General features: G+C 44.7%; 2 protein-coding genes across 2 annotated transcripts in view; one reads left to right on the plus strand and one right to left on the minus strand.

Moving 5' to 3' along the window:
• Window positions 1–21,488, minus strand: part of RPS12 (ribosomal protein S12) — a 338,406-nt gene that overhangs the window by 187,787 nt on the left and 129,131 nt on the right. The gene's annotated exons all lie outside the window — the stretch shown is intronic.
• The window catches only part of SLC18B1 (solute carrier family 18 member B1), a 144,729-nt gene that overhangs the window by 97,916 nt on the left and 25,325 nt on the right, over window positions 1–21,488 (plus strand). The window contains exons 7-9 of the mRNA XM_075338262.1: window positions 3,496–3,632; window positions 18,301–18,402; window positions 18,496–18,587. Of these exons, the coding sequence (XP_075194377.1) occupies window positions 3,496–3,632; window positions 18,301–18,402; window positions 18,496–18,587 (331 nt within the window). The remainder of the gene's footprint in view (window positions 1–3,495; window positions 3,633–18,300; window positions 18,403–18,495; window positions 18,588–21,488) is intronic.

Below are 21,488 nucleotides of genomic sequence, written 5' to 3' on the forward strand. Positions count from 1 at the left end.
ACTGATGCACACCGAAGTGCTTCCATGTGCCATCCGATCCTACGCAAAAGACATTGAAAAGATGGTCCTATCAGTAGGTCCGCAAAAAAAGCAGTTACTAAACAGGACAGATGGAACGGTAGTCTGAATGAGCCTTGACCCATAAGTAATTAGAGGGTGCCATCTACTGGGGATCTCTGATAGCACAGTCAGATAAGCTAAAAAAAAAAAAAAAAGAGTTCTGCTAATAATGTACAGTATCACCACACAGACATTTTTTTTTTATATATCAAACAATACAAAAAAGTTTTTATTATTAAGTTTTCATATCATTTCACATGGGAGCCAAACAAAGAATATATTAATCTATGAAAATCCACAATAATCCAACAAAGGACAATAATGGACCAGTGCCATGGGTACAAAAAAATACAAAAATTATATAGGCAATAATCATGAAAAGTGCATATATTAGCGCAAGCCCCAAATACTGGTCTGAATTGAGTATATCCGTAAAATAGAATAAGAAACTAGACAAGATAATGCAAAGCTTCTATTGTGTCTGGAACCGATCTCATTATTTCTGCCTTCTTGCTGATGTCACCATGGGGCTTTCTGTAAGTGCTTTCTTCCACCTGTTCGTTTTGAACTAAAAAAAACACAAAAAATCCCCCCCTTTTTTATTTTACAAATATGTTGTATTAATATCTGTGATGCTTTGATAGCTATTTATTTAGGGTTTTCATGTGGACCCTTAGTCCAATGATTTCTTTGTATGTTGCTCTCATATCCACCACCTGGTCTTGACAGGTCTGTATATGCTGTGGTTAGATTTTTGTCAGGTTTCCAGGTTTTCCAGTTCTCTTTTGAATGAGCTTGCCCTCGGTTAACATGGAGTTTACTGTTCTGTTGCCCTACTTCCTGTCCAGCTGCTTAAAAGGCCGCCTCTAAGCCTAGTCCAGTGCCTGAGTATACTGCTTGCTGTGTGCTCCTGCTTTGCTGTTGCTAATCCTGATTACCTTTGGATCCTCCTAAAGACTACCGACCGACCGACTCTGGACCTTACCCGGTTTCTCAAAGCTGTGCCCGGATTCCTTCTGCCATCTTCGGTCAGCACTCTGCCCGGTTCTCTCTGGTTCGTAACCACTCTGGACAATCATCCCGTACGGACACTACTGGACTTTTACCGCTTGCCCCTTGTGTCCCGGCTGCTGTGCATTTAGGCCTTCCGGGGTGATTGCCGGACAGTCCCTGTATAGGGGTTCGCTCTGGTGGTCTCCCTGGGGGAGTCCGGTGCGTGGCCCCGGGAATTCCCTTCGCTCCGTTTCGGGAAGGTATTTGTGTATTTGTACCGCTGTGTTTTCCGTTGTGTATCTACCGTGGTTACATATTATAAAATATCTTGTACCAAGAACTCGTCTCTGATTGTCATTGCCCTACGCTATCGAAATCCTCAGAACATATATAAGTATTACAATTTTGGGGGTTTTTTTTGCACATTTACTGTTTGTGCTATGTTCCTTTTAAATATGTAGTGATTTATGTGCATATAACATCAGAATAAATACTGGAGTATGCGCCTGGCCTATCTAGCTATCCTTGCACCAACATGTCACTGGCCATCAGTCAACATTGACCTACCACTGTCCACTCTGTTCACTCTAGCCCATTTGATGAGGGGGTGCTCAATTCCCCTCCACGGAGTTTAAGCTACAATCCGGTCACAGTCACCTTTGCTTTCTCCTGCCCGCTACTTCTGCCTTTTCTTACTATCCACAATACACTACTAACCTGCAAAATCAGAAATGCCGAACATTAAAGCTCCTTCACTGTGGGCCGGTTTCTCTAGTTCTATCAGCCAGTCACTATGCGTGAGGCCTAAGCTTCCCCTTCCAAGTTAGGAACTCAAGACTGGTGAGTAGATATCTAATCATAGCTGGTAGCACTGCGTCTATAGACACACACAAGGGTAGCTTAAACTTCTTACTGCAACGTAATATATAAATACCCATTATACATTCTTAGAAAAGCAATAACATCTTCAGGGGGTTGCAGGTCACAGGCCACTCTCCTTCACCGTCGTAATGGGCTGAGTGACGGATTCTCAGCTCACTTTGCAGCAATAGATAATGCAATGCAGTGACTTTAAAAAAAACAGTGTTAATTTTCTAATGAAATGAAAGCTATATATATATATATAATCAGTAGAGACCAAATGTTTGGACACACCTTCTCATTCAAAGTGTTTTCTTTGTTTTCATGACTCTAAAAATTGTAGATTCACAATGAAGACATCAAAACTATGAATGAAAACATGTGGAATTAAATACTTAAAGTGTGAAGCAACTAAAAATATGTCTTATATTCTAGGTTCTTCAAAGTAGCCACCTTTTGCTTTCATTACTACTTTGCACACTCTTGGCATTTTCTTGATGCGCTTCAAGAGGTAGTCACCGGAAATGGTTTTCCAACAGTCTTGAAGGAGTTCCCAGAGATGCTTAGCACTTGTTGGCCCTTTTGCCTTCACTCTGCGGTCCAGCTCACCCTAAACCATCTCAATTGGGTTCAGGTGGACTGTGGAGATCAGGTCATCTGGCGTAGCATCCCATCACTCTCCTTCTTAGTCAAATAGCCCTTACACAGTCTGGAGGTGTGTTTGGGGTCATTGTCCTGTTGAAAAATAAATGATGGTCCAACTAAACGCAAACTGGATGGAATAGCACACCGCTGCAAAATGCTGTGGTTGCCATGCTGGTTTAGTATGCCTTCAATTTTGAATAAATCCCCAACCGTGTCACCAGCAAAGCACCCCCACACCATCACACCTCCTCCTCCATGCTTCACGGTGGGAACCAGGCATGTAGAGTTCTACAAAGACACGGTGGTTGTATCCAAAGATCTCAAATTTGGACCCATCAGACCAAAGCACAGATTTCCACTGGTCTAATGTCCATTCCTTGTGTTCTTTAGCCCTAAGAAGTCTCTTCTGCTTGTTGCCTGTCCTTAGCAGTGGTTTCCTAGCAGCTATTTTATCATGAAGGCCTGCTGCACAAAGTCTCCTCTTAATAGTTCTAGAGATGAGAAGGTGTGTCCAAACTTTTGGTCTATACTATATATTTATTTATGTATGTATATATATATATATTAGATAGAGATATATAGATAGATAGAGAGATATATAGATAGATAGAGATATATATAGATAGATAGATAGATAGAGATATATATAGATAGATAGAGAGAGATATATATAGATAGAGAGAGATATATGTAGATAGAGAGAGAGAGAGATAGAGAGAGAGATAGAGATATATATATATATATATATATATGAGAGAGAGAGATATAGATATATATATATATTTTTTATTTGAAACCCACAATGCTTTAGTTTTAGTAAGCAAATTGTCCTGATATGTGGGTGGCCCCTCTATTAATAGTTTTAGAGCTTCAGTTCCTTAACATTGCACAACCAAAATGATGTGCTTTTATTTACAATGTTCATATTTGTTGCAGATTCTTCACCTGGTAAAGACTCCTTTTGGACTTTGGTCACGTTACCAAAGGTTATGGTAATGTGTTTCACTATATTTTCATTGAGTGCATCTTTAGGATTTTTGGATCCAACCATGTCACTTTTTGTTACAGAAACAGTAAGTATTTAGTGCTTATTTTTCAAAAATCTTTGTGAAGTAATAGAACCTAGTTGACTTAAATAAAAAAAAAAAAAAGAATGGAAGTCCCGGATGGGTATTTATTTGAGAATAGCATTGGTCAACTACAGACTAAATATACCTTATTAACAAGAATACCCAAAAGGCTAAAGGACCCACATTTATAGCAAATGTCCAAATCAATCTGAACTTCCAGGTTGTAGGATCCCGAAATGCAGAGCTGGATCCCACAACCTCCCTCATTGTGAAAGTGCCAAATTTTGTGTGTATTGTATTATAAGTATCGCTCTTTAAACTAAATGTGCTCTACTGAATGATTTACTAAGGTTAGTTACTGCTCCAATTATGTTTGCTATGAATAACTGCTTAGGAAATGAGGCTCTAGTAACTTGCAAGGACCCTCTTCCATTTGTCTGCCTGTGTGACTGTTCAAAGCAAGTACAGGTGCTCGGTGCATCCTTAGTGTGGGCAAACATTAAAATCTGATTGTTTACCCTTTCTTCTTTGAATGACAGCTCTAACTTTATATAGCCAGAGAAGGTAGATGGAAAAACAAGCAGCAGGGAAGGTGCACTAAGATGCACCGAGCGCCTGTACTTGGTCTGAACAGTCGTTTTGTGCTAATACACACGAGAATCTCTAAGGATCTTTTGTAGATTGATGAGCGAACTTGTTAAAAAAAAAAAAAAAAAAAGTTCACCAATTTCAAATTCCGTATGAACCTTGGCACTTGGCCCGGGCTTGGATTTCCGAGTACTTTTAGCAAAAGTCAGAATGTTCGTTTTTGTTCGGTAACTTCTTTTGACAGGTACTCACTCTGCGTGAGTACCTGTCAAAAGACGTTACCGAAAAAAACGAACATTATGACTCTGTCCAGGTAGTGGACCCTGTCCACTATCTGCAGAATTCTCATAATGCAAGTTTCCCAGTTAATTAAATACAATTTTTTTTATTATCAACAGCCATCTTTTTGTCCCTTTTTTGAGTGCCAGTGTTTCACCTATATACATTTATCTTGTTCGGTAACTGCAGATTTTCTAATACCTTACTATTACTTTGGCTATGATAGTGGTGATGTACGATGAGTAGATATCTAGTGGGGGGATGTATTTGATGAGGGAAGGGGTGTAGGTAAAAGTCAGAGGAGCTGCTGACTTTTTTCTTTTTTTTCCCTTAACTTTGTGTGTATGTTCCGACAGCAAATCAGGGCTCAGAAACCATCCACAATGTTCACACACAAGGGCTTGTGGCTTGTGTCATTGGCTGTCTAAGTCACATGTCCCTCTGCATATAAAAGGCAGACATGCAGCGCCTGCACCATTTTGTGATTGCTAAAGCTTAGGGACGGTGCTGCTGCTAGACAGTTCGCTCAGCTAGGGATTTAACCCCATTACGACCGCGTTACGTTTTAAAACGGCGGCAGAATCAGGTACTTATTCCTTTCTGCCGTTTTAAAACGGCGGGCAGAAAAAAGTGTATAGCGCCCCCCAGCGTCAGAAAATCTCTGGGGTTTCAGCTACCGGGGGTAGCTGAGACCCTGGAGATCATGATTCGGGCCGGTTTTTCCGGTCCCCAGTCACGTGATGACCGGTATACACCGTATACCGATCATCAAGTTATAGTAAATGACCGCGCCGGTAAAAAATGATTTATCTCCCATCTGGCATGATCAAACATGTCAGATGGGAGATAAATCTCTTTCTCGGTTCCCTCCGGTCCCCTCGGTATCCCCAAAGTGCCCCCCCCGACCCCCAACCCCCTCCCGAAAATCCAAGATGGCCGCGCGCACCACCGATCACAGCAGCGCGCCGGCCACATTCACACTGTTCCTATGGTTTCTGTCGTATGTGCCATAACACATGCGACAGAAACCTGCTCCCCAGGCCCTGCCAAGTCACCCCCTATCCCCCCCGGTGTTCCCCAGTGACATACATACCTGTCGGAGCGCTGATCCCCCGCGGCCCCCTCCTCCGGCTCCTTCACAGCAGACGCCGGTCACATGTGCAGAGCGCAGCTGTCAGCTTCCTGTGTTCAGGACGCTGGCTGCTGCTGCTGCTCGGCACTTTGCAGTTGTGACCCGGGGAGGGTGGGTGCAGATTCTTTGCACCCACTCTCCTCAAATGGAGGGTCCTCACACCTAGAAAATGGGGGATACGTTCCCTGAACGTGTCCCCCATATTCTAGAAGGTCCAGAGTCGACGTGGGACGTCCAAATGGATTACAGCGGATTTTTTTTTCTTTTCAATAAATTGGCTAATCAGGGAATGTTTTGGGGAGTGTTTTTTCAAATAAATTTTTTTTTGTTGTCAATTTTTTTTTTATTACTGTCAATTAGTTATGTCGGGTATCTGATAGACGCCGTGACATAACTAATTGCTGGGCTTGATGCCAGGTGACATTACACATCTGGTATCAACCCCATTTATTACCCCGTTTGCCAACGCACCAGGGCGCGGGAAGAGCTGGGGCGAAGCGCCAGAATTGGCGCATCTAATGGATGCGCCATTTCTGGGGCGGCTGCGGCCTGCTATTTTTAGGCTGGGAAGAGTCCAATAACCATGGCTCTTCCCATCCTGAGAATACCAGACCCCAGCTGTCAGCTTCACCTTGGCTGGTGATCTAATTTGGGGGGACCCCACGTTTGTTTTGGTTTTTTTAATTATTTATTTATAAATAATTTAAAAAAAAAAACAGCTTGGGGAGCCCTCCAAATTGATCACCAGACAAGATGAAGCTGTCAGCTGTGGTTTGCAGGCTACAGCTGTCTGTTTTACCCTAGCTGGCTATCAAAAATAGGGGGGACCCCACGTCATTTATTTTAATTTATTTTTTTTTATTTTGGGCTAAATACAAGGCTAGGCACCCTTTAGTGTCACATGAAAGGCACTAAAGGGCGCCAGCTTAGAATCTGCAGAGGGGGGTGGACATTATATATATGTTTGACATCTATCCATTCATCCATTGTAGCATTTTACGCTGTGTGCCCACAATCAGGTTTTGCAGTGGTTTGGGCGCTGAGTGTTTTCCCTGCGTCCATAACGCTGCGTTGTGCAGTAGAAGCACAGTGGAAGGATTTTTAGAAATCCCGTGCCCACTGTGTTTCTTTTCTCTGCAGCATAAACCGACCTGTGGCGCAGCTTCCCGAGCCTCAGCATGTCAATTTATGCTGCGGAGATGAGTGTTTTCTGCAGGTAGAATAGAGCCAAAGTCCACAGCAGCCTGAACCCAAATCGTGGGCATGGGCAGCTGCGTTCTCCCGTGGACAACACTCACATCTCTGCAGGAAGGCTGACACTGTGTACTAGCAACATTTTTGTGAAGTACCTGTGGATTCAAAATGCTTACTATACTCCTGAATAAAATCCTTGAGGGGTCTAGTTTCCAAAATGGGGTCACTTGTGGGCGGTTTCTGATGTATAGGTACCCAAGGGACCCTGCTAATGTGACATGGTGCGCGCAATTTACTTCAACTTTTCCAGAATTCAAATGGTGCTCTTTCCATTCCAAGCCCTCCCATTTATCCAAACAAAGGTTTTTGGCCACATGTGGGGTATCCCTGCACTCGCAAGAAATTAGATAACAACCTGTGGAGTACACGTTTTGTTGTTGCCTCTTGAAAAAGTGAGAAATGTGTCGCTAAATCAACATTTTTGTGAAAAAAATGAAAATTTCAATATGGCAACCTAAGCTTATCAAATTCTGTGAAGTATTCGTGGATTCAAAATGCTCAATATACACCTCGATAAAAGCCTTGAGGTGTCTTGTTTCCAGAATGGGGTCACTTGTGGGGGACCTCCACTGTTTAGGCACCTTAGGGACTTTCCAAATGTGACATAGCGTCCGCTAATTATTCCAGCCAATTGTTCAGTCAAATGGCACTTTTTCCCTTCCGAGCCCTGCTGTGCACCCAAACAGTTGATTTCCACCACACATAAGGTATCAGCATACTCAGGAGAAATTGCACAATAAATTTTATGCTGATAGTTTTCCGTGTACTCTTGTTAAAAAAAAGCTATCTGGTTGAAGTAACAATTTTGTGGTAAAAATTATATTTTTTTTATTTTCACAGCTCAACATTATAAACTTTTGTGAAGCACCTGGGGGTTCAGGGTACTCGCCAAACATCTAGATAAATTCCTTGTGGGGTCTATTTTCCAGAATGGGGTCACTTGTGGGGGACCTCCACTGCTTAGGCACCTCAGGGGCTCTCCTAATGCAACATGGCGTCCGCTATTGATTCCAGCCAATTTTGCAGTCAAGTTGCACTCCTTCTCTTCCGAGCCCTGCAGTGTGCCCAAACAGTTGATTTCCACCACGTACAAGATATCACCAAACTCAGGAGAAATTGCGCAATAAATTTCATGGTGATTTTTTTCCTGTTACCCTTGTGAAAAAAAAAGCTACCTGGTTGAAGTAACAATTTTGTGGTAAAATTTTATTTTTTATTTTCATGGCTCAACATTATAAACTTCTGTAAAGCACCTGGAGGTTCAGGGTACTCACCAAACATCTAGATAAATTCCTTGAGGGGCCTAGTTTCCAATATGGGGTCACTTGTGGTGGTTTTTTGCTGTTTACATACCTTAGGGGTCCTCCAAATGCGACATGGTGCCCGCAATCTTTTTCAGCCAAATTTCCTTTCCAAAATTCAAATATTGCTCCTTCCGTTCCAAGCCCTCCCAATTCTCCAAACAAAGGTTTCAGACCACAAGTGAGGTATCACCGCGCTCATAAAAAAGTGGGTAACAAACATTGGGGTGAAGTTTTTGGAATTACCTCTTGAAAAAGTGAAAAAATTGATGCTAAAGCAACATTTTTTAGAAAAAAATGAAAATTTTCAATGTGACAATGTAACGTTATCAAAATCTGTGAAGTACCTGTGGATCCAAAATGCTCACTATACCCCTAGATAGAAGCCTTGAGGGGTCCACTTTCCAAAATGGCGTTACTTGTGAGGGGTTTCTTCTGTTTAGGTACCTTAGCGGACCTGTAAATGCAACATGGTGCCCGCAATCTATTTCAGCCAAATTTGCTTTCCAAAATTCAAATATTGCTGCTCCTGTTCCGAGCCCTCCAATTTGTCCAAACAAAGGTTTCTGACCACATGTGGGGTGTTGGCGCGTTCATAAGAAAGTGGGTAACAAGTTTTGGGGTTCATTTTGTTGTGTTATTTCTTCTAAAAGTGAATAAATTTGGGGTAGAGCAAGATTTTAGGTAAAATTTTATTTTTTGCTTTTTTTCATTCCACTTTTCTTTAGTTCCTGTGAAGCACCTGAAGGGTTAATAAACTTCTTGGATGTGGTTTTGAGTACTTTGAGGGGTGCTGTTTTGAGAATGGTGTCACTTTTGGGTATTTTCTGTCACCTGGGCCTCTCAAAGTCACTTCAAATGTGATGTGGTCCCTAAAAAAATGGTTTTGTGAATTTTGTTGAAAAAATGGGAAATTGCAGATGAACTTTGACCCCTTCTAACTTCCTAACCCCAAAACATTTTGTTTCAGAAATTGCGCTAATGTAAAGTAGACATATGGGAAATGTTATTTATTAACTGTTTTGTGTGACATAACTCTCTGGGTTAAGGGCATAAAAATTAAAAGTTTGAAAATTGCAAAATTTTCATCAAATTTCCGATTTTTTCACAAATAAAAGCAAAAAATATCATTCTAAATTTATAACTATCATGAAGTACAATATGTCACGAAAAAACAATGTCAGAATCACTGGGATCCGTTGAAGCGTTCCAGAGTTATAACCTCATAAAGTGACACTGGTCAGAATTGCAAAAAATGGCCTGGGCATTAAGGACAAAACTGGCTCCGTCCTTAAGGGGTTAATCATAGGTAGTTGAGCTAGTTAGGATGGAGGACGGTAGTGTAGAATAGGGAAATGCAGGGACGTGCAGTGTAGGAAACATGTGCCACAAATAGACATTTCATTATCTAGTGATTGCAAATTGTGTGCTATAGCTCAAACTTGCTACTGTATATCCTCATCTAAATGGTGGAAAATCAGAGCTCCACCTAAAAATTGCTACATTCTCATCTTAATAATCGAAAATCAGTACTGCAGCTAAAAATTGCTATTTCTTAATCCAAATAGTGGCCATTCTGTGGTCGAGCTCAAAATTGCTATTTCATTGTCTTAATAGTGGAAAATCAGTGCTCCAGCTAAAAATTGCTATTTCCTGATCTAAACAGTGTACATTCTGTGCTCCACTTAAAAATTGCTATTTCCTCATATATTGCAAAATTTGCGTTCCTGGACAAAATTGTCATTTAATCACCTAAATAGTGATTGTTAATTTACGAATAGGTTACTGACAGGTATGGGACTAGGGTTGTGAAATACCTGGTTAAGAGGGAAAGGATACATCAAACATGAGTGAAAAATCCCGAGGTCGTGGTGGCAGGGGGAATAAGCGTGGTGTACGTGGGGTAAGTGCTAAAGTTACTGAAAGCTTTAGGCTATGTGTGCACGTTGCGTAATTGCATGCAGTTACGCTGCGATTTGTACCGCAGCGTGGCTGCATGCGTCCTGCGTCCCCTGCACAATCTATGGAGATTGTGCAGGAGCCGTGCACACGTGCCGTATTAGAGCGCAGCGCTTCGACTGCTGCCCGAAGCGCGTGTTCTAAGAAGTGACATGTCACTTATTTCCTGCGCTTTGCCTGCATCCCTCGCCCTGTCTATGGGAGGGACTGTACTCGGAGCGCATGGAATCGGCTTTTTTTTTCATCACGGACTGTTTCTGCAGCGATTTGGAGCGCACGTGTGCTCTTTAAATCGCTGCAGAAATTTATGCAGGGCCAGTACGCAACGTGCGCACATAGCCTTACTGAACAAGCACCTACTTGTCCTAGCCAAAGACAACTGACAACTTCTGTTGATGGCCTACTTCACTCCCTTTCTTTGGCAACCAAACAGCTGTACGACATGTAGATGAGGGCCAGAAAGAGCAAGTGCTACAGTGGATGGCAAGTACTGCATCAAGTAGCCTCTCTTCCTCTTCCTCCACTTCAACTTTATTATTATTATTATTATTATTATTTATTATTATAGCGCCATCAATTCCATGGCACTTTACATGTGAAAGGGGTGTACATAATAGGGACAAGTACAATAATCATAAAGAATACAAGACACAGACAAGTACAGGAGGATAGAGGTCCCTGCCCGTGAGGGCTCACAGTCTACAAGGGATAGGTGAGGATACAGTAGGTTAGGGTAGAGTTGATTGTGCGGTGCTGTATCAGACTGAGGGTTATGGCAGGTTGCAGGCTTGTCGGAAGAGGTGGGTCTTCAGGTTCCGTTTGAAGCTTGTCAAGGAAGGCGAGAGTCTGATGTGTTGAGGCAGAGCATTCCAGAGTATGGGGGAGGCACGGGAGAAATCTTGGATGCGATGGTGGGAAGAAGAGATGAGAGGGGAGTAGAGAAGTAGGTCTTGTGAGGATCGAAGGTTACGTAAGGTTAGGTAAGTACTGGGAGACTAGGTTAGAGATGTAGGGAGGAGACAGGTTGTGGATGGCTTTGTATGTCATGGTTAGTGTTTTGAACTGGAGTCGTTGGGCAATGGGAAGCCAGTGAAGGGATTGGCAGAGAGGAGAGGTCAGGGAGTAGCGAGGGGACAGGTGGATGAGCCGGGCAGCATAGTTTAGTATAGATTGTAGGGGTGTGAGACTGTTAGAAGGGAGGCCACAGAGCAGGAGGTTGCAATAATCCAAGCAGGAGATAATAAGGGCATGTACTAGGGTTTTTGCAGCTTCTTGGGAAAGGAATGTATGGATCCGGGAAATATTTTTGAGTTGCAGGCGGCAGGAGGTGAAGAGGGCTTGGATGTGTGGCTTGAAAGAGAGATCAGAGTCTAGGATTACTCCCAGGCAGCGAGCACGTGGCACTGGGGAAAGTGAGCAGCCATTGACATTGATGGATATGTCAGGTGGGGGGGTTGAGTGAGGAGGAGGAAAGACAATGAATTCTGTTTTGTCCATGTTCAGTTTAAGGGATCGAGCAGAGAAAAAGGATGAAATAGCAGACAGATATTGTGGGATTCTGGTTAGTAGGGAGGTGATGTTAGGTCCAGAGAGGTAGATCTGTGTATCATCAGCGTAGAGATGATACTGAAAGCCGTGGGACTCTATGAGCTGTGCCAGGCCGAAGGTGTAAATGGAGAACAGCAGGGGTCCAAGAACTTAACCTTGGGGGACACCGACGGATAGGGGGCGAGATAAGGAAGTGGTATGAGAGTGGGAGACGCTGAAAGTTCGGTTGGTTAAGTATGAGGAGATCCAAGATAGCGCCAAGTCTGTGATGCCCAGAGATGAGAGAATTTGTAGTAGAAGGGAGTGGTCCACTGTGTCAAAGGCAGAGGACAGGTCCAGGAAGATGAGGACAGAGTAGTGTCGCTTGGCTTTTGCGCGGAGTAGGTCGTTAGTGACTTTGTTCAGGGCAGTTGCAGTGGAATGATGGGGTCAGAAGCCAGATTGCAACCGGTCAAAGAGAGAGCAGGAAGAGAGGTGTGATGGTGAGATTCAAGATGGACATGCTGTTCCAGTAGTTTTGAGGCTTAGGGGAGAAGTGATATGGGGCGATAGTTTGATACAGAGGAAGGGTCAAGGGAGGGCTTTTTGAGGATGGGTGTGATTGAGGCATGTTGAAAGCATGAAGGGAATACACCAGTTGTTTAGTGATAGGTTGAAGAGATGGGTTAGGGTTGGGATGAAGACTGTGTTGAGTCTTCACACACAATACAGTCCTCAAAGGTGCCACCCCAATTGCCCTTTTTTTTTTTACCTCGCTTCACAACTCTTCAACCACCCAACTGAATGTGGAACCACCGATGAGTGAGTCTTCAGAGAATTTCACACATCCTATTCCATGGGCATAAGAGGTCTGCTTGAAAGATTCCCAGACTCAAGCGGAGGAAAGCATCTGCACCGATGCCCAAAATCTTTGTCAGTTAGATGCGGGTTCAGACAAACTAGGGTGTGAGCAGAATTCATACCCTCATCACCAGATGTTAAGTCCCGGGGTGGAGGTGATGATGAGATGCAGATACCTGAGGCACACACGTACTGTAGTGTGGTGTCAGAGCAACAATTGGAGGATGGTGACTATCAGGGTGATGAATGGGATGACAGAGAGGATGACTGTGACGTTGGAGATCGCACTTGGTGTGAACCTAGAGGCATGCAGTTCAGTAGCTCAGCAGAAGAGGGGGAGGAGGAGGAGGAAGACAAGGAGGTTATGTTGCCGATTCTCACATAAACCCGCAGTGATACAAGCACTGCATCCTCAGTCACAACTCAGACTGTGGCTAACAGCGGTCACGGGTCTGCAGTTAGCAAGGGTGGTAAGGGTTGCCTAGGTCGGGTTTTTTTTTTTAGAGACTGCAAAGGATCAACCAACTTTCGTTATCTGCCAACTTTGTAAACAAAGACTCGTAGAGGCAAAAATTCTAATAGTTCGACTACTATGTGCATAAATCGGCAAATGCTCTACCAAAACACATTACTCTGCATAGCTTACTGCGCTAAAATGCAGCCTAACGGGCTTCTCCAACTATCCCATCAACTCTGTCTGCTGCTTCTTCCTCTTCCATCATTAACAAAAGTGTTCTCACACAGGTCTCCGACCGCATAACCTCCACTTGTTTACCTGCTACAGTTGGGGGTAGTGAGAGACTGTCAGCTGTTATGAAAGTGGACCTGCATGGTGTTTTGACCAATATCAGAAACCGAGCATACCACATCCTTCTTAATCCACCATAATATGTCCACCTACAACTCCCTCACAGTCCACCAGTTTGTCATGTAAACCCTTCTCCACCCTCTCACAGCACAGCAGCCAGCCCTTGGTCCCACAGTTGTGGTCACGTAAAAGATTACTATCTCCTACACATGCCAAAGCTAAGAGCTTGAACTTCACCATATCTAAACTATTGGCCACAGAAATGCTGCCTTTCTGCCTGGTGGATACAGTTGTTTCCAAAACTTGATGGACGTGGCAGTCCCCCAGCACCAATTGCCAAGTTGCCATTACTCCCCTAATAAAGCTGTGCCTGCGCTACACCAGCATGTCACAGACAACATCACCCGTTCCTTTAAAAACTCTGTCTGACAGGGTGCATTTGACCACTGAGAACCTGGATGAGCAAGCATGGCCAGGGGCGTTGCATCTTGCTGACTGGGCACTGTGTGACAGGTGGCTGCGGGGGCAGGCAAGCAAGGTGCTGCTCCACAAGTCTTGGAATTCTCAAGGGTTGAGAGACAAACCTCTTTGTCACTTCCTCCACTGTTTCTGCCTCCTCCCACCTTTAGGGCCTCCACCTGTGCCATCAACCTCTCCCTTAATGTAACAAGCTTTCCAACAGCGCAGAGAGAATGTCGCCACCTTCGTACAGCGCAGCCAGGGCTCACCACAATCAGGAAGTATTGAAATTACAATGCATTGGAGAACGCAGTCACACAGCTGAAGAGTAAAGAGTTATGGACCGTTATTCAAGCCAAGTTTGAGCAATGGCTGTCTCCACTGAACCTGAAGCTAGGGAAGGCCATGTGTGCTAACGGTAAAAACCTGGTGGTGACTCTCTGCCATGGCAACCACACACACGTGCCTTGCATTTCTCACGTCCTCAACCTGGTTGTACAGCTATTTATACACCATGATTGTTAGTTTAGTAATTTAGTGATAGGATAGGTTGCCACAGAAGGCACGATCATTATGTGATCACTTCTGCCGTTCGCACCTCACAGCTAATTTACTTGCGTCGCTACAGAGGTCTTTTGGCTTACCAGTTAACTGGTTGATATGCGACATGCCGACACGGGGGAATTCCATTATGCACTTGTTGCAGCGACTGTGGCTGCAGCGACGAGGCCTGTTGCAGTATATCATGACTCATAGAATGGGTCAATGCAGTTCGGTCACGGGGAAAATCACGCTTATGGACTGGGCACAGATAAAATACCTCTGCACCCTTCTGCAGAGTTTCAAAATGGCTACTAAGATGGTTAATGTGCCGCCCCCGTACCAGCAGCCGGTTGCTGCTCGGATCCAGGCCTTCAGGGGTGGTGGCTCGAGGGTCTCTGGACCCGGGGGTCTTGTGGACACGCCGAATAAATGAGGGGACGTATATGTACGGGCTGGGCCATATTAAGTTTGTAATGCCACCCACGGTGTGTGGTGAGGTGGGACACCACCGCTGCTGTTACGGGGCACCTGGGGGAGATATTGTGCAGTAAGTTGTTAACCCCTCCGTGGGCAGGGATTGTGGCCCCAGGACCCGGTTGGTGCACGAAGGGGATGGCGACCACAGGGGGTGCTGGTGTACTCACTGTTAGTAAAACACACAAGTCTCTGGTAAACCAAGATGATGGTGACCAGTGCCGCGGCCGGTTGCGTTCTGGTCCCCCACCCGGCTGGTGGTCTCTATCCTTTTCCTGCACTGCTGTATGTAAGTTGGACTTTCCTAGTGTGAAACTCAGGAGTCCGCTCCCGGCTGGATGTGGCCTAAGAAGCCATGCCCGCAGACGCTGGCCCGTGGGATCTATGGGCCCTGGTGGTGACCTCTTATCCCTAACCGGTGGGCTGTTGTCTTCTATGAGGGGCTTTGGGTGAGACAGGACCTCTAGTCCTGGCCTCAATTGGTTAATTAACCAGCTCCAGTTGGTTCTGGTCCTGGCTTCAGGGTCAGAGTACCCCCCTTTGTGCTACGGTTTACGAGTCGGTTCCCCGTGTCGGTACAGTCAGGCTACAACCCTGTCCCGGTCCACCTCGGTTCCACCGAGCCGTCTTCCCGTCTCCTGCTGATGGAGATCACCGTCTGCCTCCTAGCCAGTGGCACCAGGGCTCCTACCCTGGTACCGTTCAACTTGAACTTCACTGCTGGAGCTACACTTAGCTCCAGCCCACACGCCTCTCTGACTTTGACTACTCTTTTTTTTCCCGCCCCGGGCTGTCTGGACCCCTGGGTGGGCATGTCTCAACCGCCTGGTCACGCCCACTGGTGTCTATCTTTCCCTAAGGGGGGTGACTAGGGTTTTCTGGTTGGCTGTGTGTTTCCTAATGAGGGAACGGTGTTATTCAGGGGCCTAACTGTGACTACCTGGTTTTGCCAGGGCGTCACAGTTAACACTGACAATGCTATCATCAACATCATTATGCCAGTCATCTACATGGTGGAGCAAACTTTGAATAGTCTGTGGGAGGAGGTGGTGGTCCCAGAAGAAGAGGAGGAAGCACAGGAGGATGCAGAAGGGAGACCAATATCTCTAAGGTCCGGTCTGTTATCGCACAGGCGGGTCGCATGGGAGGCTGGAGTACAATGATCAAGGGGGGCTCATGGTACCAGACAAATTATTAGTGAAGGTGCAGGAGCCAAAGTACAAATGGCAGATGACGAGGAAGAAAAGGTGATGGGCGGGCAACCATCAGGAGATGAAGAAAATATTGATCCCCTCTGTTGTCTGTGGCTGGTGGAAGGAGACAGAGTAAGAAAGCTTCAGTGCTACCCTGCCACCAACAAACCATGGACTTAGGCCTCACAGAAGTGTCAGACATACGAGTGCCTTCTTGCTGCACTATCTGCAACATAATTTGCAAATTGTTAGAGTGGCAACCAATAGTTAGCACTATTAGATCCTCGGTACAAGAGTACATTTTGTCAGATGCTTCCAACCCTGGAAAGGGACGCAAGCATGCTGGAGTATTGAAACCAACTTGTACACAATCTTAAAAGTGTTTTTTTCCAAGACCGAAATGAGGTACACAGTGTGCATCGCCATTCTACACTTCCAACCCCAGGAACGTTGAGTCGTCATCGCTGAAATATTAGCAACAGAAGTTTAAGTGGCATAAGAAATTTGTGACTTTTGGCACACATTTTTTAGACCATTCCATGCACCAGCAGAGCAGAGTACAAGTCTGACACATAGTGAATTACTGGAGAGGATGGTGCAGGAGTATATAGAGCTCAGTATTGATGCCATCAGGGGGGAGTTGAACCCTTTTATATATTGGTCTTCAAAAATTGAAGAGTGGCCTGATGTTGCCTGTCATGTCTTGGAGGTTTTGTCATGCCCTGCACCAGTGTTCTCTGTGTCCTTAGCGCTGCTCGTGGTATCCTGATGGATAAGTGCATCCGGCTGCCCACTGAAAGTGGAGCCTGCCTAACATTCATCAACATTAACAAGTCATGGATCTCTAATGACTTTTCTACCTCAGTCTCTGTCTGTGCAGACTAGGCGATTGTGTAGTTTTCAGTGTGCTGCATTGATCTCGCATTATTGCAGTCTGTGACTCCTTTGTTGTGGCTTCTGTGTCTGCTGTTTGCTAATGCTGCTGATGTTACTAAAAAGTTCCTTGGTGGTGCAACAATCAAACAGTGTGTCCACTGCGGTGACTTTTACTATTTAGCTTTTTAATATGTATGACGCACCTAATATTACACCTCCATTTGCTTCCACCCAAGTTACAATGACCAGCCCTTTCTGGTGCATTGCCCATGCCTGACTGCTGTTCAAAGACACTATGGGCTGTGTGCCAATGGATGCCATTGTCCTGCTGTGTGCCTCTAATTTTTGTGGAGACTCAAAGATGTGTCTCCAACTTGTATCTTGTCTGTAGTGTCTGCAGGGTTCTCAGAGCAACAGGCTTACGTCTCTCACTCATCCACCTATTGATTTGAAAGCTATAAATGGTGGGCCAGACCCTGTGTCGTGTATGTCCCAGGCTTGACAGGAGCGCTAAGACACTATGGGTACAGTGGATCAATTCATGTCACTGTCCTGCTATCTGCCTCTAATTTTTTCAAATGTGGAGACTCCAAGATGGATCTCCAAGTTGTACTGTATCATGTCTGTAGTGGCAGGATTCTCACAGCAACAGGCCTACTCCCGTCACTCATCCAATATTTCTTATGTTTATAGTCTAGGAAGTTATTGACTGTGCGACAACAGTGTGACTCCACTGCAAAACTGGTTGAGCTGTTTTGGCAGCTTTTGGGCCCCCATAAAGTGTCATTTATGCCTTTTTTTGTTTTTGCTCCCAATTAATTAAATGGATTTGGAAATGTTCGTTGACTCAATCGGCGAACACAGGTGATGTTGGCGAACATGAATCAAATCGAATCATGGGAGGTTTGCTCATCTCTAGTCTTTAAGGTCACCAAACTAGTTGCATTGTTGGCCACAAATGAATATTCAATATACGTTATAATTTCCAGAAAATAAAGCATGTCTTGCGATGCCAATTTAATGGCAGGTGCACAGGACATCATTTAGATGCCGGTGTACCTGTGAGTTTTTGATTCAGAAACCCTCCAGGACAAGGATTGTGTTCTTTTGCCATAATTTTGGTTTCTTTTTGGCACAATCCTAAAGAAGCACAGATCTTAGAACAGCAATCTGTGTGTAATTAATTTTTATGTGATTGCGTTAATTCATATTTGATCGCAATTGTGTAATGGAATCATAATTTCTTGTGATATCATAATGTGATGTCAATATTGTTACCTTAAAAAAGGATTTCAAGGCTACTTTAATAATTGCTAAATATTACCTGTGAAACTGCGCCCATGCAATATTTTTCAATGTCGTATATTCTTTAAATGACCCATTCTGACTATTTTTTTTTTTTTATTTCTGCTTCTAGTTTCATTTGCAAGTTGGTTATGTTGGATTAGTTTTTCTTGGTCTTGCTCTATCCTATTCAATAAGTTCACCACTGCTCGGACTGATAAGTGACAAGTTACCAGTAAGTCATATTGCTATTTATATTGCATTCAGGACTATCATTTATAATTATAACTAATTTTGTTTTGTTTTTTTTTTCCTTTTTTAAATACAGAATTTGAGAAAGTGGCTTCTTATTGTTGGCAGTCTTGGTACCGCAATGTGTTTTTTCATGTTAGGACCTGCACCCATATTCCATATTGAAAGGTATGTTAACATCTTGAAAAAATATATAGCATGTCCTCATTGTTTTATTGTCACCAGGCTGTCTGCTAATGGTAAAATTCAGAGATTTAAGCCCCCGTCACATTTAAGGACTTTCCAGCGATCCCAACAACGATATGACCTGATAAGGATCGCTGGTTAGTCGCTACGTGGTCGCTGGTGAGATGTCAAACATTCAGATCTTCCCAACGCCGCAGCAACGATACAGCAACCTGAATAACGTTCTTAGTGGTCATTGGAACCCGTACGTGGATGTACGTGTCTGAGCTCTGAGTCGTCAACGAGGTCGTTGGTGAGGCGTCAAACACACCGATGCATCCTGCCCAGCAGGACCTCGACGATCAAACAATGGTCCAGGCCATTCCGACATGACCAGCGATCTCACAGCAGGGGTCTGGTCGCTGCTATGTGTCAAACGTGACTCAGCAGCGATCTCGCCAGCGATCTCGCTATGTGTTAAGGTACCTTTTAAACCATGGCTGACCTAGTCATCCTACCTGTGCAGGACTGTCAATGTACATGAGGCTAAATTCACAAGAGTGTATAAAAAATAGTCCAATTTTTATCCAGAAAAAATACTTTTTTTTTCTTCTCTATTGTCATGTGAATGCAATTCGTATGGTGTTCATTTTACATACGTCAGCTATTAAAATTTAAAAGGCCAAATAATACAGTTTCTTATAAAAAAGGTGGTGCCGTTGAATTAACTTCACTTTCAACCAACATTTGCATAAATTAGTAGTAAAAGTGAATATAAGAACTTTGTAATATACAGTACAGACCAAAAGTTTGGACACCTTCTCATTCAAAGAATTTTCTTTATTTTCATGACTGTAGCTACACATTGAAGGCATGAAGACTATGAATTAAAACATGTGGAATGAAATACTTAAAGTGTGAAGCAACTGAAAATATGTCTTATATTCTAGGTTCTTCAAAGTAGCCACCTTTTGCTTTCATTACTACTTTGCACACTCTTGGCATTCTCTTGATGAGCTTCAAGAGGTAGTCACCGGAAATAATTTTCCAACAGTCTTGAAGGAGTTCCCAGAGATGCTTAGCACTTGTTGGCCCTTTTGCCTTCACTCTGCGCTCCAGCTCACCCCAAACCATCTTGATTGGGTTCAGGTCTGGTGACTGTGGAAGCCAGGTCATCTGGCGTAGCACCCCATAACTCTCCTTCTTAATCAAATAGCCCTTACACAGCCAACTAAACGTAACCGGATGGAATAGCATGCCACTGCAAGATGCTGTGGTAGCCATGCTGGTTCAGTATGCCTTCAATTTTGAAAAAAACCCCAACAGTGTCACCAGCAAAGCACCCCCACACCATCACATCTCCTCCTCCATGCTTCACGGTGGGAACCAGGCATGTAGAGTCCATCCGTTCACCTTTTCTACAAAGACACGGTGGTTGGATCCAAAGATCTCAAATTTGGACTCATCAGACCAAAGCACAGATTTCCACTGGTATAATGTCCATTCCTTGTGTTCTTTAGCCCAAACAAGTCTCTTCTGCTTGTTGCTTGTCCTTAGCAGTGGTTTCTTAGCAGCTATTTTACCATGAAGGCCTGCAGCACAAAGTCTCCTTTTAATAGTTGATCTAAAGATGAGAAGGTGTGTCCAAACATTTGGTCTGTACTGTATGTATTCAAAGACATCTGCTTCTCTATACACTTATGAGCCATTGTACCTCCTCCTCTTATCTCCAGTCTGAAGCAATAGCCAAAATGCGTCTCTGTCAAGACAAAATAAATTGCCAGCACTATGAAGTGTCAGGTTACATAGTATAAACCGTATTTTCCGGACTACAAGACGCACCGGACTATAAGATGCACCCTGGTTTTAGAGAAGGAAAATAGGAAAATAAAATTTTAAGCAAAAAATGTGGTCATGAGACACTGTTATGGGGCGAGGATCTGCTGCTTACACTATTATGGGGGTAATGTCCCCAAATTCTCTACTAAGGTACCCCATTTTGGTAATGATCCTCCTGCCTTGTGTATACTGTGTGTATGTGTATGTATATATGTATATATACCGTATTTTTCGCTTTATAAGACGCACCTGATTATAAGACGCACCCCCAAATTTGGTGAAGGAATAGAGAATTTTTTAATAAATGGGGTCCGTCTTATAGTGCCAGTGTCCGTCTAACAAATAATATAGGGTATATGTCCCTCATAGCCCCCTCTTCCTAAAATTAGCCCCCTTAATCTGGATATGGCCACCTTATATTGAACACGTCCCCCAGTGATTCCACATTTCCCCTATGGCTGGCACACATCCTCTATGGCTGGCACACGACCTCTGTGGCAGGCAGGCAGACAGGCCCACTGTGGCAGGCAGGCAGACAGGCCCACTGTGGCAGGCAGGCAGACAGGCCCACTGTGGCAGGCAGGCAGACAGGCCCACTGTGGCAGGCAGGCAGACAGGCCCACTGTGGCAGGCAGGCAGACAGGCCCACTGTGGCAGGCAGGCAGACAGGCCCACTGTGGCAGGCAGGCAGACAGGCCCACTGTGGCAGGCAGGCAGACAGGCCCACTGTGGCAGACAGGCCCACTGTGGCAGACAGGCCCACTGTGGCAGGCAGGCAGACAGGCCCACTGTGGCAGGCAGGCAGGCCCACTGTGGCAGGCAGGCAGGCCCACTGTGGCAGGCAGGCAGGCAGGCCCACTGTGGCAGGCAGGCCCACTGTGGCAGGCAGGCAGGCCCACTGTGGCAGGCAGGCCCACTGTGGCAGGCAGGCAGGCCCACTGTGACAGGCAGGCAGGCCCACTGTGGCAGGCAGGCAGGCCCACTGTGGAAGGCATGCAGGCAGGCCCACTGTGGCAAGCAGACATCACCCTCTGTTACATATCGCCCCCGTGTTGCTGCTTTTAG

The sequence above is a fragment of the Anomaloglossus baeobatrachus genome, chromosome 3 (genome assembly GCF_048569485.1).
Source record: "Anomaloglossus baeobatrachus isolate aAnoBae1 chromosome 3, aAnoBae1.hap1, whole genome shotgun sequence".
NCBI classification, from domain to species: Eukaryota; Metazoa; Chordata; class Amphibia; order Anura; family Aromobatidae; genus Anomaloglossus; species Anomaloglossus baeobatrachus.